Genomic DNA, 16,297 nt, shown 5'->3' on the forward strand with positions numbered 1-16,297 from the left:
ATACTCCGGTTTGCCCAATTGGCTCCAAAGGGAAGCAGGAGGGGGCTGGGCAGTCAGGGAGGGGCTGGCACTTGGCTTCCTAAGTGTTAAATACTTGTAGTATCATCCTGATTTTCTTAAGGCATTCCAGGACACCCAAGCATTAGTCTCCTTTTCTATTTCTGATCATGGCCTTTTTGAAAAGACCTTGACGCTAACTTACAGACATTTTAGAAAAACAGTATGAAAGCAAAACCACCAGTTACCCAGATAACCATTTCTCAGATTTTGTTTTTTCCCTTTCTGTGAGAGGGTGCAGAGCAGTAACATCCGTGAATGGGAAGAGAGAAAATGGTAGAATCCATTGTCTTACACAGAGCAGGTATGAAAACAGCTGACTTGAAAGGTCAGCATTATGCAAGAATGTCTTAAAGAATGTGGTTATTGTTAAGTTTAATATACCTAACAGACCAAGAACTGTTATTGTTAATTAAAATAATGTTCCATACATGAAAAAATAGAATTTGAAGAAGACCTTAATCACATCATTATGCATTATAAAACAAAGACATTCCTTCACATATGCAAGGCCCGGAAGTTAGAGGGCCTCTCATTTTAGGTGTCTTTGGATGGGAAAGTTACTAATTTCATACCAAATGTGCCTAAAGAGAATTTTTTTTTTCCTAATGAGGATGAATAGAGATGATTTTAATTAGTTGACTCTGGATGAGTTGTTCTCACATCCTCCCAGCTTAACTCTAGAGAGGAGCACGTGCTAGCAGGTGTCTTTCTTATTCTAGGAAAGCATGTGAGACCACTGTTAGGGGGACATATGTCATAAAGAGTTTTCATCAGTGGTGGCAGGTGTGCACCGACACAGAAGTCCACACTTCCACAAGAGTGCGGCCGTTTGGTGAACCGCCGCTACCTGGGACCGCCTTGTGGGGAGAGAGTGGGACCAAGACCCCATAAAGGAACAGAAAGCAGATACTGGCCTAGATGGAGTGTAGGACAATCAGCTCCACCACCCTCCCAGGCCACGGAATAAAAGAACTGCGGCTTGATTCAGCCCCCTGCCGGGCCTCAAGCAGGGTGGATATTGTCCCCAAACTCCCTGCCGAAGCCCAGACCCAGATCCCATGACCCTCATCCCTGTGGACCCTCCAGCTGGCAACCTCCAACCCATTCTTCCAGGCCCAGCTCAGGCATCACCTCCTAGGGTGGGGGGATGGTTTTTTTTCTATTTTCATACTGGTTCTGCAAACACACACCCTCTCCTAGGTCTGTTTATATGCCCAGCCCTCCCCTGAACCCTGACTACTAACAGCAAGGGCTGAGTTACAAGCACCTCTGGGCCCCCCACGCTTGCTCACTTCCCGACCCAAATAGTAACTCACTGACTGTTGCTGAAACGAAAGAATTACTCAGCAAAACCATGATCCTTTACCAAAAAAAAAAAAAACAAAAAAAAAAAAACAAAAAAAACACCACCCTAATGTGATATTTATAGTACTGGACTCACAGCTCTTATAATTTTGCTGTCTCCCTATGACATTTGGCCCAATTTCAACTTTTCCTAAAATAACATAACCAATTTGGAGTCATAAAAAGTAAGAGGAATGGAGAAAAGTGGCAGAGAGATGAACGAAGATTAAGGAAATGATGACAGCCGGAGGGACAGGTATAGGACGGAGTTCACAGCTCGGCATGACCCACAGGCCCATGGGGAGAAACATTCCCCATCTCAGGATCTTAGATTGGACATATACTTCGGCACAAGCACGTACGTTCCCCTTCAAGGGGCTACCACGTGTTACATCTTGGGGGAAGGGCAACCACCAGCTTTCCCTTTTCTGGAGTCCCAGACTCACCTGTGTCATGGGGGCAGAGGGGCTCTGCAGGATGGTCTGGGGCAGGAGCTGCTGTGTGAGGTCACAGGACGACGGGGCTGGCAGGGGAGCCTGGGGAAGAGAGGGCGTTTGTTAACAAACACCATTTCTGGGCTGTTCCAGAGGTCCATGGGTGCTCTCAGTCAGCTGGGTTCTTTGGGTTGAAGAAGATGCTCTGCCCAAGAATGAAGAGCTCACTTCTAGAAGGTAGGTTATGGTGTTGCCCTTGCAGGACACAGAGTCCCAGCTGACACACAGCTGGTGAAGGGTACAGCGTGCTCTTGACAAGGTCCTGGAGTCCCGTGGGGTCTGTGATGCCTCCCCACCACCATGGGCCCTGCGAGGCCATCGCCATGTGCCGGAGCTCTGCAGCTCATCTCCACCCCAACCCCCTTGCTTCTGTTCCTTCTGTTCTAGACTCCATTCTTGGTGGATTTGGTTGCTCTTCTCCCAAACTGAGCCGTGTCACCTGAGCTATACGAATGGGGTTGTGCTAATAGCCAGTGTTGGCTTTGTGTGCGGTCCTGACGCTTTCTGCCCAACACGCATGCAGACGGACGTGCATTAATGCCCTGCATTTCTGTAGCCATTCATTCCTCCAGGCAGTGAATACTGGTGCTGTTTCACCACACTCTGTCCGGAATCTGCTTGAGAGACTCCCAGAAGTTAGCGGACTCACAGCCTTTGTTTCCTGATCACTCAGGACAGGGCAGGGGGATGGTGGCAAGACAATGTGTAGAAACAATAAATGAAACACTTCACCTTCATGGGCTCCTGAGAGTTTTAGAAAGAAAAGTCCAAGGATTCTTCTGAAGTTATTCCCAAACTGTCCTCAGGCACTAGGGACCACAGAAAGCAGCCCAAACAAGAAGTGTCACCCCAGACAACACTGGGAGGCCAGGTTCTGAGGGAGAAATCCCAGGCACAGGGACACCCAGAATCTGGTTTGGAGTCTCCTGATTGCGTCTCCAGCACTGTAAGAAGGGACGAGAACTGTGTCCTCATCAGTGGCAGAAAGTAGTTTTATTGGACAGCCAAGTGCTGGAAGAATGGCGTTCATGGTCTTTGCCATGTTTGATTTGAAAATAAAACTTGTCACCCAAGCTTTCCAAGTAGGATGTGCATGGAGAGGGCAAGTAGGAAGATGGTATGTTCATTCCCATCCCCAAAATGTCAGTGAGGGATGGGTATGAGGTAGTTGGCAATGATCTGGATATGGCTCCTGAAATTCTGGGACATGTCTCCCATCCTGAGGTGGAGGTCTATGTCCATCTCTGTGGGTGAGCTGTGACTGCTCTGACCAAGAGCAATGGCAGAGGTGACACAGTGGGGCTTCTAAGGCTAGGTTGTAGAAAGCCACGGAGCTTCTGCCTGGCTCTCATGGAAAGCCCCCTCCCCAGACATTTCTTCTTGGAACCCAGTTGCCATGCCTGGAGAAGCTTAGCTCTAAGGCAGGGGGAGGCCCATGTAAGTGCAGAGTGGATTGTCTCCCAGCCCAGGGAGCAGATGTGAGCGCAGATACACCTGGAATGTGAATTTCCCAGCCTGGGCTGGTGGCGCCTCTGACACCAGGCAGAGAGGAGTCAGAACACCCCCCACCACCACCACCGCCATGCTAGTTTTGAATCCTGTGAATGTGAGAAAGGACTTTGCTTTACACCCTTAAGTCTGAGGTGATCCCTTATGAGGCAACAGATTACCATAGAATTGTACATCAGTGATTCTGCATACAGCCAGTATGCTGACTAAAAGGCCGCTCATTCCACGACCTTCTGGAGAGGTCTGGCATAGATCAGGGACCCTGCCTGATATATGCAGAGGTACATTTTTGTTGACACAGATATCTCAAACATTTCCACTGGGGTGAAACAGGGCCCACAATGGAAGGGTCTCATGTACCCTCAGAGACTCGGGGGTGTGACCCCTTGTTTGAGGTTTCCAGCTTAATCTTTAAAACTCATTTGGATTTTGCATTCTTTGATTATACAGCTGTGTTGATTTTGGAGGAAAATAATTTCCAATTAGTTGCTAATTAAATGACCTAGCCTCCCACTCCTGCCCACTACCCCACACTCTCAGTGTCCAGGTATAGTTGGTTCTTTGGGAAGAGGTAGCATGCTGTCTTGGGATCTAGCCACTGGGGCACCCCTGGCCGAGAAGTTTCGAGTCACACACATACCGGCATGGAGGCCGCCTGGCTGAGCCCTGGCACGGGGAGCTCTTGGGGCAGCGTGGCCGATCTTGGCAAAGCGGTGGCGCTGGCCTCTGTCATCAGCTTGCTTGGAGTAGCTGTAAGAAAGCAACCAGTCACCTTCCTGACTCACACATACTTACCAGTTTTCTTATCAAAAGAGGGGAAACATGACTATGGTGTACATGAGACAAGGGCCTGGTTGCGCTCTCTGACAAAAGAAAGTCCCGCAAGTTCTGTTAGCCTCCAGCCTCACCTGGGAACAGGCAGATGACAGAAAACCATCCCCACGGCTCATGTCCACCGTCTGGTTCGACCACCTGCCTGATCTCCCAACTCCCAGAGTCACTCAAGCCCAGCTAGGCTATAGGAAGTGAGTGTCCCCTGCTTTCTGTCTGCTGGGGGAGCGGGGAGAAGGGGAGGGCAGGAAGCCCACGGGCAAGGGAGTGAGAACGAGTGTGAATTGGAAGGCAGCTGCCACTCCGAAGCCACGGACTGCCCTCCTTCTGCTCAGGCCCGGGACCCCTTGCCAGGCTCCACCCTCCCCGTGCCCCAGGTGGGGTGCCCACCCCCTCGCCATCCATGGCAGATCACTCACAGGCGGGTTCTGACACGGCCGTGTGCGAGGATTTGTGGGAACTTCTGGAGGACGCTGATGGCGAGTGACTGGTGTTAAGGCCCAAGGTGCCCACGTCAAGTGCATTAAAGTGCTGCTGAGGGTCCAGGCTGGAGCCCTTGTCCTAAACACATATGCATACACACACACACAGAGTCCACACAATTTCAGCATCGAGATGAGGAGAATGAATGATGGGACTTTAGCTCTCCTCTAACTATGTGGAAAAATTTGGAGGGGGTAGGGAGAAAGATGGGAACCGTTTGGAAATTAAGTCCCGATGTACTGGGGTAGAATATTTGTACAAGTGTATCAGCTGGGTGTCTTTGAGAGGCTGGTGGCCTTATATAAGCAGAAACTCTTATGCTTTCTCACCTTGGATTTTGATTTTTTAGATTTTCATAACTGATGTTGCATTTTATTTTTTCCTTCAAACTGTCATCTCACTGCTCAGAATCTTGGCTTTCCCAGAAGGGGAGAAGACGCAAGTTCTAGAAATGAGATTGCTGGTTACGCTGGATTGTTAACACTCCGATGAAACCAATGCCTTTGAACCTTTTGGAGCGCCTCCCGCATGGTCTCCCCACTGCTTCTCCTCAACAGCCTCAGAGCCCCGGCATGGAGAACAGGCAAAGGGTCAATGATCTCCCAACCACTGAGTCCTGGATCCCAGGATACCCTTGCTTCCAGTATTGTGTGATGAGAAAACAACGGTGCCCTTCCAACCCTGAGAAGCCATTTTTCCATCCGGGAAGGCTTAGTGTCCTAAGTGAAAGCCAACAGGCGTTAAGATAATTTTTAAGCTAAAGAAGAAACAGAATGCCTGCTCTCCTGCGCCATGCTCCTATCGGGTCACAGGAGGATGGCAACATTCCTGGCATCCATAGGCTGTTTGGATTAGGCTCTTCTATGTCCCATGGTCTTGGGTCTTAAATCTCTGGGTGTGAGTCTATGTGGCTATTCTGTCTTTCAGGTCACGGCTCCAGGGAGGGTGGGTACTGTGTGTGTGCCCGAGCCGGGGCTGATACGACTTATGTGTGACCTATCGTTCTTCATGCAAAACAGAATTACAGGATGTGCCTGGATTTGCTGTGCTAAATGTCAGCTCAGAGATGCCGCAGCTTAGCCCAGTCTCCCCTGACACACCCTTTGGAGCAGGGGTCCTGGCCCACAGCTGCTTGCCAGCTGTGTGCTCCTAGTCAGCAGAGAAATATGGACAACAGTAAGAGTAAGCCCCGAGAGACTTTTCTAGCCATCAGATGGAGCTGCCCATCACACCCAAGCACGGGAATCTTCATTTTACAAAAGCATCAGTCAGTGACAGATTTGAAATTAAACACATGAAGAGTCCATTACCACTGATAGTTTGAAAAACACTGTCTTGGAGCTTTTCCTTTAAAAAGGGCAGCCCAAGATTGTGTTTGTATGTTTATATATATGTGCATGTTTATGAGAAGTTCCCCTGGGTTCTAGGATGTCCAAAGGATCAGAAAGCTCAGGAATGCATTTCCAACTGGATGATGTACACTGTGCCTGTTCATGAGCCGAGATGTACGGGGTGGCTAACCCCTGCCTACAAACAGCTTAGTTCTGTTCTTGGACGTGATCCATGATGCATCATATGACAGAGCTGGGTAATAAACACATCCTTAAACAATGACAGGTGTGTTACATCAGGGCGCTGGCGATAGATCACCACACATCACATCACCATGTAGCAACTCAGTAGGGGAGGCTCGCCTAAGACACGGGCTGCTCTCTTGGCTTTACGGGCGATTTCTCCTTCCCTCCAACCCACTCTCGTGGACCAGAGAGGTTTCATTGTGTTGCTGCTGCTCGGCAGCTCCTGGCTGAAGTCTCTGCGTTCTAGGTAGCTGGGCAGCCTGGAACTCAAACCACATGTCACCAATGGTAAGAGACACTTTCCATCCCTACATTCTGACATATCTGAAATTGGGATATGCCTTCTGACTGATGAAAAGAAGTCCTTATTTCACAGATGAACTGGTAACAGCATTTTCTCTTCCTCAGTGGGAGATAAATAATGGTGGCTCTTATAACAGATAGCTTCTTGGCTTTGATGGAATACAATGCTCCCTCCCTCCCTTGCTTTCTCTACTTTTCTCCCAATATGTGCAACTGCTTGAAGAATGACCTTTGAGGAACAGGCCTCTGGTCTGCTTGCACGTTTCCCTCCACCTGTCTGACACACCAGGAGGGAAGGTAGGGAGAGCTTGGCTGGAGGGGACCCGAGAGCTGCCCGCGGAGGAAGGACAGAGGTTAGGTTTTGTGGAGGGGAACACCCCTCCCTAGCAGAGCTCCCTGACACGAAGAGGGCTCCGACAGGGCTGTTAACTAAGACTTGTGGACACAGAAGTAGAAAGTGCACCTTGCTATTGATGACATGGAGGGTGGGTGAGGGGCAGTCTCCTCGTGGGAGGCCTGGGTCCTGGAGGGAAGGCATCAGCCCTTAGGCAAGGGAGGACAAGGGCACCCCAATTATTCCACAGCTCAAGGGATGATGGAATAAACCCCTAGCTTATTATCTGTGGGAGAGATACAAGGTGGGTTTATTACTGCTGCTCTCATAAGGATGGCAAGTTGCCAAGATCATGCTTCGAGTCCAGGGGCTGTTTCTTACAGAGCTCTGTGAGTTCTAACTCTCAGCGCCTTCAGGTACGGGAGCTAAATCCTGTGGGTGCTTCTGTCCTTCATCTGAAGGCCGAGGACAGTCATAGCGTCTGCCGCGTAGGAGTATCATGATGGTAAACAAGAGAAAACCCAAGAAACGTGTTGAATAATACTGGGAACATAACAAATAAAAATGTGACTACTTTGGATTGTAACAACTCATGGAAGAACTTACGTAGGCAAACATGGCCTTTAGCCATCTGGCAGGGATCAGCGTACCTTTAGTGCCACAGGGTGGACGGCCTCGGGCGGTGGGTCTTCCAAAGCCAGCTCCTGCCTCCTTTCTACCCGGACGTCCGCATAACTGATCAGGAAATCAAGAGACCACAGCTGGAGGTGGGACGTTCCAGATGGCAACAGCGAAGGGCACACGTGTGATACATCGAGGTACGCCTGTGACGCCCACCCCAGAATTGTCACCATGACAGAGGCTAGTCTTGTCACTTGTTTGAGGAAGGAGTTTCATTCTGTGCCTAACTGCCACTGGGGTGACTTCTAATGAGACATCCAAAATATTTTCTGTTCCAGGATGTTTTGACTCCCTTCTCCTTTACTTATCTTCTCCCCATGCCCTGAAACTTCCAAGCATAACTGTCTTTAGAAACATATCTTCATCTACAGGATAAGGCGTGGCCTTTGACTAAGCAGAAGCTTTTCTTAAAACCTACTCAGTCTGGATTGTACGTACTGAGAAATGACACATGACTTTTTTAGTAATTACAACCTTTGAAATTTTTCTCACAAACAAATCGAGAGCTGGCCCCAGAGCCCTGATTTGTCTGTGGGCCCACTTTTAAGATACCGTGGGGAAATCAATCCATTGTAGTTATGGCCAAAGGGCCCCCGCTCTGGCCTCTGCCTCATGTGTGGAGGAACAGGTTGGCCACAGGGCCCTGGCAAGTGACAGTGTCTCAAGGGGCCTCTGGAATGCTTGTTACCTTATTTACTGACTAGTTTACTCCCAACTTTCTCTCAGAGTTGCTTTCTAAGATTTGAGAGGTAGAGGATGGAGAGGAAGAGCAGGGTCAAAAGCAGAGTCTGAAGACCAAGATGTTGATGATGTCCAGCCTTCACTGGGGGCAAAAGGACCCTGTGGCTAAGGCCCAGGCTGGGTGGGACTCATATGTTGTTGGAAACCACTGGCTGCCAAAGTGGTCAAGGGTGGGCTGAGAAGCTAAGATCAAGTCCCCAAGAGTGGCATGCAATGTGATGGTCAGGGTCACTGGCAAGAAAGACCAGCATTTCTCCCCACTTATTAAAAGAGAGATTTGCTTGTTGATTGCATACATACATGCATGTGTGTGTACATGGTATCATTTATGTGCCCACCTACCTGCCTACTTGTCACCTTTCAATCATCTATCTCTTATCTCTATAAAACACCATATATATGTATAGTACCTATATATGTACCTATATAGCATCTGTATATGTACCTATATCGACCTGTCATTTATCTATCATCTATCTATCATGTATATATACATACATATCTACAATATAGATAACCTTTCTTTCTTTGCTCTGCTCAAATGCTCCTCTCTAGACCAGTTTAAACTGACTGATGTCCTTAAAATTCCTGTGTTAGGGGTAAAAAACCCATGAATGACATTTCTCCTTTACCTTTGGGAATTGTGAGCCTACAGAACCTGCATCTAGGAGAGGTTGGACAGGCAGCCTCCCTGGGACGCTCAGCTCACCCACCCTGGGATGGGGGCTCCCCGAGGCCACCAGGAACCGCCAGGAACCCTCTCCCTCTGGCAGCCAGGCTCTATTCCCAATGCTGCCTCAGTTGCCAGCAGGAGCTTTTAATGAATTAAAAATAGCGGGGACTAGGTCTGTGAGTGACTTAGAGGAAAAATTTTAATTTTCTTCTCCAAACAGTAACAAGGGAAGGCTGGGGGTTGGATGGAGATGAGGGGAAATGTGGAAGTAGGTCAGTGAAGCAGTAACTCTCTAAGTCACATTCTGGCAGCCTGAGGAGGGACACACCGAGCCCTCAGCCCAGGGTTGGGGAACAGAGACGCGTGTGTCCCTGGAAGGAAGCTGAACTCTGGAGACTACTCTGTGAACCGCAGAGGACAGCCCAGGTCCCGCTGAGGAATCCAAGCCCAGGGCTCGCTTGCTCCCCGGCAGGTGGGACTACCCGCGGGCGCTTGCGGCGCCCCCTCACCTGACGACCGAGTGTGTGCACACGATGAACTCAGGCTTGGAGTTCCACTGGTGGTACGTGATGTAGTAGTGTGTCTGCAGCCAAATCCACTGCTGCCCTTTGGTCAGAAACCGGTAGCAACAGGACTTCCCTTTACCAAACTGCATCACTGTGGGCAGAAAATGGACTGCCTGTAGCAAACGTGAATATGACAAGGATCTCTCCCCCAGAAGGTACTGTTGGAGAGAAGTTTTCAGAAACACCGTGCCAAACGGCGTGCTCTTCTCCAGGTGTGCCGTACTTTAAGGGACTATCAAGATCCCGGCAAACGTTATTGAATTCTTAAATAAGGCAAAAACCATCTGCACGTTTCCCTAGATGCTCACAGGTTTAAGAGAGCCTCAGGTAAGGGCAGATTCCCAAACCGCTGTTTCATGACGAAGAGGCCTGGGTTTGCCTGCGGCAAGAGCAGAGCACGGGAGAGACAATCTAGATACTGGGAGAACTGGGCCCCAATTAGACCTGACAGCCTCCAACCTCCACATGGATTTGGCGGCTGTCAGAGAGCAGGTCATGATCCATCTACGCCATCCTAAGCTCGGGACCCACTGCTGTGGGGCTGCGTGGTGCCCCCTAGGGTTAAGTCTGTCGGTGGGCTTTTCTGGAGGGGTGGGGGGCAGGGCTGGAACAGAATGGGTGCTGTTGGAGGACTAGCCTGGGCAGGGCGGAAGGTTGGGACTGCGGGTCTAGGGAAGGACAGGTTGGGTCACTGCCTCAGTGCCTGTGATTTAGTACCTCTTTCTGCAAACGCTTTACAGATACCACAGCTGGGAAACTAAAGTGACAATGAGAGCCGCTGTGTTGGAGACTGTGATCTCTGAAGGGGTGAGAAGCCCGGCTGAGCACGGGCGTGGGCTCCACAGAGGGAGAATGTCTGGCCTGAGCCCTGGGACAAGTCCTTCAGACCGTGAAGGGAATTCTACCCCCATGGTGGCCTTGCTCCATTAGAAGGGTCAGAAGCAGCCAAGGCTTGAGGTAATCCTGCTTCTCAAAGTTTCATGGGCCCACGAATCACTTGTGGGGGATGGGGGTCTTGTTAAAATAGACGTTCTGATTCCACAGGCCTGGCCTCTCTCCCCATCAGGAGTCCTACCTCCTTTTCCTCTGTCCACCTCTTGTCCTCCTCTGTGGCAGACAGCCTTCTCTGATTCCCTCCCCCCAGCTGGAGGGAATATCCTGAGCACATCCCCCCCAGTGCAGTGACAGCATCCTATAATGTCACTTATTTCTGCTTTTCTGTTAGACTTTGTTCCTGCAGAACAGCAAGGAGATTCTGATCATTTTTATGTCCCAGGTCCAGCTCAGTACCTGGCCCATAGCTTGTGACCAGTATATGTCCCTTGACAAAAAACAGTGATGTTGAATTAGTATTTTGTCTTTGAAATGTATTGCATAACTTAGAAAAAATGACCATCATTATATATTCTCTTCTGTCAGATTAAAATAGCTTGCATATCTGAAGGGTATGGGAAGGTGCTGGTTGGGGGGGTGAGGGTGGATGGGAGGAGGCGGGGCAAAGTCAATTCCAGGTAGAAACACAACCCTGGGCAAACCACAGAAGGACCTTTACCACATTCCTACATCATTTCGGAGAAAACAAAGTTTTCCTTCTCAGAAAGAAACCAAGTAATAAATTGACTTCCAGGACCCAAGAGTCCTACTGTCGGGGCTCCGTGGATGCCTTTGGGCCTTGGGGCTGGACGTGGGATACTCACAGTGCTGGTGGCACCTGGCCAGGAGCTCCAGATCGTCAATGTGGTAGTAGTCATAGCCCGAGGTCCCCAAAACTTCAAAAGGCAGGTATCCTATGATCGGAGGGGCTCTGCCATGCAAAGGGTACAGCTGGTCAGAGAGCAAGGACCCTGCCTGACTCACGATGGCAGCACCTCCATCCAGAGAGGGGACACTATGCACATTTAATGATCAACACAGAGGCCTCATTTCTCAACAACAAGGGCAGGAAAATAATTTTGCAATGGTTCAAACCAGAGAGGCTGTTTTTTCCAAAGTGCTCAGACTTTCTGGCATTAAGATACTCGGTTTCGTTGGCATAACCTGGGTTAAATAATAATAAATTTTATCATTATTGAATAATTAAAAACAGCTATAGATTGGGTCAGTCCAATCCCAAAGCGTAAAAAAAGTTAAAGGGTAGGGAGGGGAGATTTCTCACCCTTAGAAAGAAAACTGAATTAAAGGGACAAAAGGGTGCTGAGAGAAATAAGATGTCAAGTTTCTCTCCCATCTGCTCCCGCCTTCCTGGGAACTGGAGAGGGTCCCAAGGGGTGGGTGAGGGATCCCAAGGATGTCCCCGGGCTGTGGCATCTGGCTCTCCCAAGACGCTCTGACCCAAACACAGAACACATCCACGGACGATTTGCAGAGGAAGGGAAGCTGCCTCACTCTTGGCCGGGAACAATTTTTCCTGCTGCCAGAAAGCCCTTCTCCCTGAAGGGACCGGGACCGACTTTTCTCTCCCAAGGAGAGCCTGGCTCTTGCAAACAAACACTTGAAAAGGACCCAACACAAATATGTTTTTCTTTTCACAAACCTGTGATCCAGAAATAAAAATTTCCATTCCAAGCTATGCCTTGAAGTGAATTCCTCTAAGGGTTCGTCAACTATGCACATTTCCTGTATTAGAAGGGGAAAAAAATGTTGCTCAGGGTGCCAGAAGCTCACCCTAGGTTTGTTCAAAAAGGCATGGCGGAAGGGTAACAGAAGTTAAAATCATTGAGAGCAAGTCTCCAAGCTGTGTTGGACTGAAACTCATCATCTGTAGCTAATTTCAGTATTAGCTGATACTAAATTTATTTCACAAGCTGGGGAAAAACACCTAAGAGCCAAAATGTTACACCACTCCCTTCCCATTATCTAGAAGTGTGGTAAACATGTGGAAAATGGCTCTTCATCTGAATTTGAATGACTAATTTAACTCAACGTTCACGCCACGGATGTTAAAGCAATCACAGCCAGAGGATACAGACAAACCTTTCCTTCTGACACTGGGTCCCTACCTTGGCCTGCCCTGAGTGGTATTAACGTTGGCGGAAAAGGTAGGAGGGTCGACAGGGTTGCAAATGAACCTCTCGGCCAGCTGGGCTGAGCTGCAGCTGACTCTGCCTTCCAGTTTCCTACAAAACTTCCGGTTTGTAGGAAACCGGAGTGAAGGCAAGGGGCAGGTGGGCCTGTCACGGGCATAGAAGCCAGACATTGCAACTTTTCAAAGTCCGTGAGAGCGTCATTGCAGTCTTATTCTTTCTCATAAAGGTGGTTCATTAGCTATAACTAAATATGACTCAGTTGTACCAGTTCTACATGAAAAATTCTCTCCCCGGTACTTGCCTTTAAGAATTGGGGCGTTGCCAGGCGAACGGTGGCGATGAAGCAGACCTCCTTTCCCAGCGGCACCCGGCAGGGCCTTGAAAGGGCGCTATCGAAGCCGTTACAAGAGGGGCTAGGCACTGGGGTGGGAGAGAACAGACAGTTTAGGCCTATGTGGCACGGTGGCCGACCCCTACCTGGCATCACTGTCAGCCGCACCGCGCTCAGGGCTTCCCGAACATTCACTCACTTCCTGGGCCTCAGAATCCGGGGTGATCCCCAGAGGCCCACAGTGGTCACCACAAAGTTGCTGGTTCTGTAGTCTGCACAGGGGGCAGATCTGTTCACAAGCGCCTTTTTCTTCTCACTGGGAAGTCTGGGAAGGCATGACTTTCCTCAGTCCACAGAGGAGGCCGCAGAGGCCTGGAAAGCCCACAACCAAGGTTGCTCAGAGCCATAATAATGGAGTGAGGACTCTAAGCCAGGGCTTCCGACTCCAAGCCTGGAGTTCTCCCGGGGCAGAGAGGGGATGGGGCTGAGAACAGGCCCCCGCAGGCCCTTTGAGGAGGTGCCAGCTGGTACCGGCCGCCATCTTCCCCAGGAGCTACAGACCTGGCTTCACCGTGACTGTGGTGAACGGCTTCACCTTCTGGGCCAGAGAACAATTCTGCTATGTTAGGTGGAGTATGCTGGGTGGGGAAAAGAACCCTGTTAAATATGAGGAAAGTTGGTGGGCCATGTATATGGAATTCTCGAACTTGGCTACACACTAGATTCCCTGGGGCCTTCCCTGGCCTCCCAGCTGCCCAGACCCCACTCCCAGCTCCACTAATCCAGGAACTCTGGGTGGGAAGCACAGGCACTGGCACTTTTGAAAGCCCCTCCCGCAACATTTCGTACCACGAGGCCAGGATTGAGGATCATTACGCTAGATAATCTATACTACCTCTTTCTTTTTCAAATGTAGTTGATTATATCCTGAACCAGATCCTGAATTCTGAGTACATTTCTGAACTGGTAGATTTAAACATAGCTGTGTTTTCCAATTTGAGAACATATAAAGCAACAGAAAATGAAATGCATTCTAAAATGAAATCTGCAAGACTTTCTTTGGATTTTAGCTTTCCAATAATTTTTGTTTTATATGTTCGTAGGTTTCTAAGTGATTCTATAATGTGGTCTTCTAGCCACTAACATGAATAAATTCATTTTACCAAACATATTCTCTGAATGCATTCACATACATATTAATATGAATGTTTCCAAACATGAATATAAAGGGGGCAAAGTTGGAAACGGTGGTCCCTAGAGAGTTTACATCTGTCATTAGTCGGCTTAGACTTAATGTGTGGGGTGAGCCAAGGCACTCACCCAGGGAAGAGAAAGCAATCCCACAGGGAAAGGGTCTGCAGATGTGAACATCTGCACAATAAAAAAAGACATTACCACATTTCCCAGATGTGAAATATCCTCTCTGTTTGAAGTGGAGAGACATCACCTGCCAGATAAAGACCTAATAAAATTCTCCCTACTCTTTCAGAAATTCTAGGCCTTCTAAGCAAACTTCCGAGGACTTCTGGGGAATTTTAAAAGACAGTCTCTCATTTGTCTCTAAACCATGCGTCTTGCTGGAATGATCCATGGGCTCAGTCAGTAAGTGCCAACCTTGGTGATTCACCATGAGGAAGGCAGGGGGATGGACAGAGCGTGGGGTAGGGAAACCCCAGCCCCTAACAATTTCTTCAAGCGTCAGAAACCATGGAAATTAAGTGAATGTTCTGTAGAGCTTACTGCTGGCCTGGCTGTCTCTCAGTGCCGTTTTATCAGTCCTTTTAGAACTGCTAAGGTTTTAAAGATGAAAATACTCCCCGCAGGGGAAATTTCATTATTGCTTACAGCCCGTGCCAAAGAAGCTAGCTACTTTACAGAGGGCCCCAGAACCAAGCAAACTCTTCTAAATGAGCTTTCTCCCCCAAAACCTGAAGCAGCTGAGGGCTTGATCAAAGGTGATGGTAAGTCAAGGATGAAAGTTTTAACAGAGGCCAAGGGGGAAACCTTGGGGGAAGTCAAGGGGAAGAGGGTACTTGAAACAGCTTGCTGACTGCGTTTCAAATGACTTCTCTTCACAGCAGGAGCCTTCTAGCTGATTCTGGAGTCAACACAGAAGCAAACTGCTCCCTGGGACTTCATGGGAATATTTAACACTTAGAATAACTTCTCTGGCACTTCTTATCCCAAGGTAGTTAAAAAACATTAATTAAGGATTTAATTAGTTGTTTCAATTTAAGTAATAGAAAAAACATATCTAATTACAGTTGGCTTCCCGAGCCTTTAGGAAGGATTACGTGGTCGGTGCCGGCGCAGCCTGATCTACTAGCCTTCTCCTTTCTTCCGCCACTCCAAGACACTCACACACACACAGCACTCATGCCACAGATAAAAGCAATGATGGCTTGCTACATTTTTTGTCCTGAGGGTCATCTTATTTGAAATTGACCTTCCTCTTGCCCAGAGGTAAAGAGATAGGTTTCCACTATGGCAGGAACTGGGTCTAGTTCTCTGCCTTCCGCTCTAAGCTTGCATCCTGCAGGCAGCAGGTGCTCCACATGTGTTTGTTGAACGTGTCTCTGATGAGATGACCTTCCATTGCACATCCAAACCACGGCTTAAGTCCCAGCTATGGGAAGGCACCTTCCAATCCCAGCCAGCGACTGACGCACAGACCTTGAGACCCCCACCTTCCCACCCATGGTGCCCTTTGCGCAGCCCAGTTTGGGGCTGCTGGTGGCTGGCTCACAGTGAGAGGGTGCCATAGAGCATGGTCCTGGGTCCCACTGGCCCTGGGGCTAGCTTACCGCCCTAGTAGTGCATTTATACTGGTCAGAAGACCCTGGGCAAGGTCTGCTGCAAATCAGCGACAGTGGACACCACTCTGAAAAGAAAACCAGTGGACCTCACGCTTGGAAAGACACAAGAGGGTGTTCTGTTTCTGTTCTTCCTACTACTAAAGGGAACCATGGTGGGGATCAAGCCCCTCTTTGCTCCTGAAACTTTCATCACAGCCTCTAATTTTAGAGACCCTGAAAGAATTTTCCCTTGGGCTGGTATGCCAGGGATTCTGAACACAAGAGAGCCCCGAGGTTCTTGGAGAGAATAGGAGTAATTAAAGTCCATCTCGCTTGGCACCTGGGGTTGGCTTCCAAGTCTGTCTGAGGACAAAGGTGACCTCCCAAATCAGTCATAAGAACATAAGGATGACGGTGGGGGCAGGAAGGTCTCGGGTGGTATGAGACATGTTTGCAAAGGGTAGGAAAGAACGGGGAAGAAGTGAGGTAGAGATAGCAAACCCAGCTCACAGCAAAGGAGCAGAAACAAATGGAAAAAGCGGGACCAAC

At 49.1% G+C, this 16,297-nt stretch overlaps 1 protein-coding gene across 8 annotated transcripts in view; it reads right to left on the minus strand.

Moving 5' to 3' along the window:
• Window positions 1-16,297, minus strand: part of NPAS2 (neuronal PAS domain protein 2) — a 154,053-nt gene that overhangs the window by 15,728 nt on the left and 122,028 nt on the right. For all 8 annotated transcript variants that reach the window (XM_032351793.1, XM_032351792.1, XM_032351789.1 and 5 more), the window contains 8 exons: window positions 12,924-13,042; window positions 12,130-12,212; window positions 11,294-11,400; window positions 9,540-9,687; window positions 7,586-7,670; window positions 4,658-4,799; window positions 4,048-4,157; window positions 1,851-1,940 (listed from right to left, as the gene is read on the minus strand). In XM_032351793.1, coding sequence (XP_032207684.1) covers window positions 1,851-1,940; window positions 4,048-4,157; window positions 4,658-4,799; window positions 7,586-7,670; window positions 9,540-9,687; window positions 11,294-11,400; window positions 12,130-12,212; window positions 12,924-13,042 — 884 coding nt within the window. The remainder of the gene's footprint in view (window positions 1-1,850; window positions 1,941-4,047; window positions 4,158-4,657; window positions 4,800-7,585; window positions 7,671-9,539; window positions 9,688-11,293; window positions 11,401-12,129; window positions 12,213-12,923; window positions 13,043-16,297) is intronic.

This window comes from Mustela erminea, chromosome 7 (genome assembly GCF_009829155.1).
Source record: "Mustela erminea isolate mMusErm1 chromosome 7, mMusErm1.Pri, whole genome shotgun sequence".
NCBI classification, from domain to species: domain Eukaryota; kingdom Metazoa; phylum Chordata; class Mammalia; order Carnivora; family Mustelidae; genus Mustela; species Mustela erminea.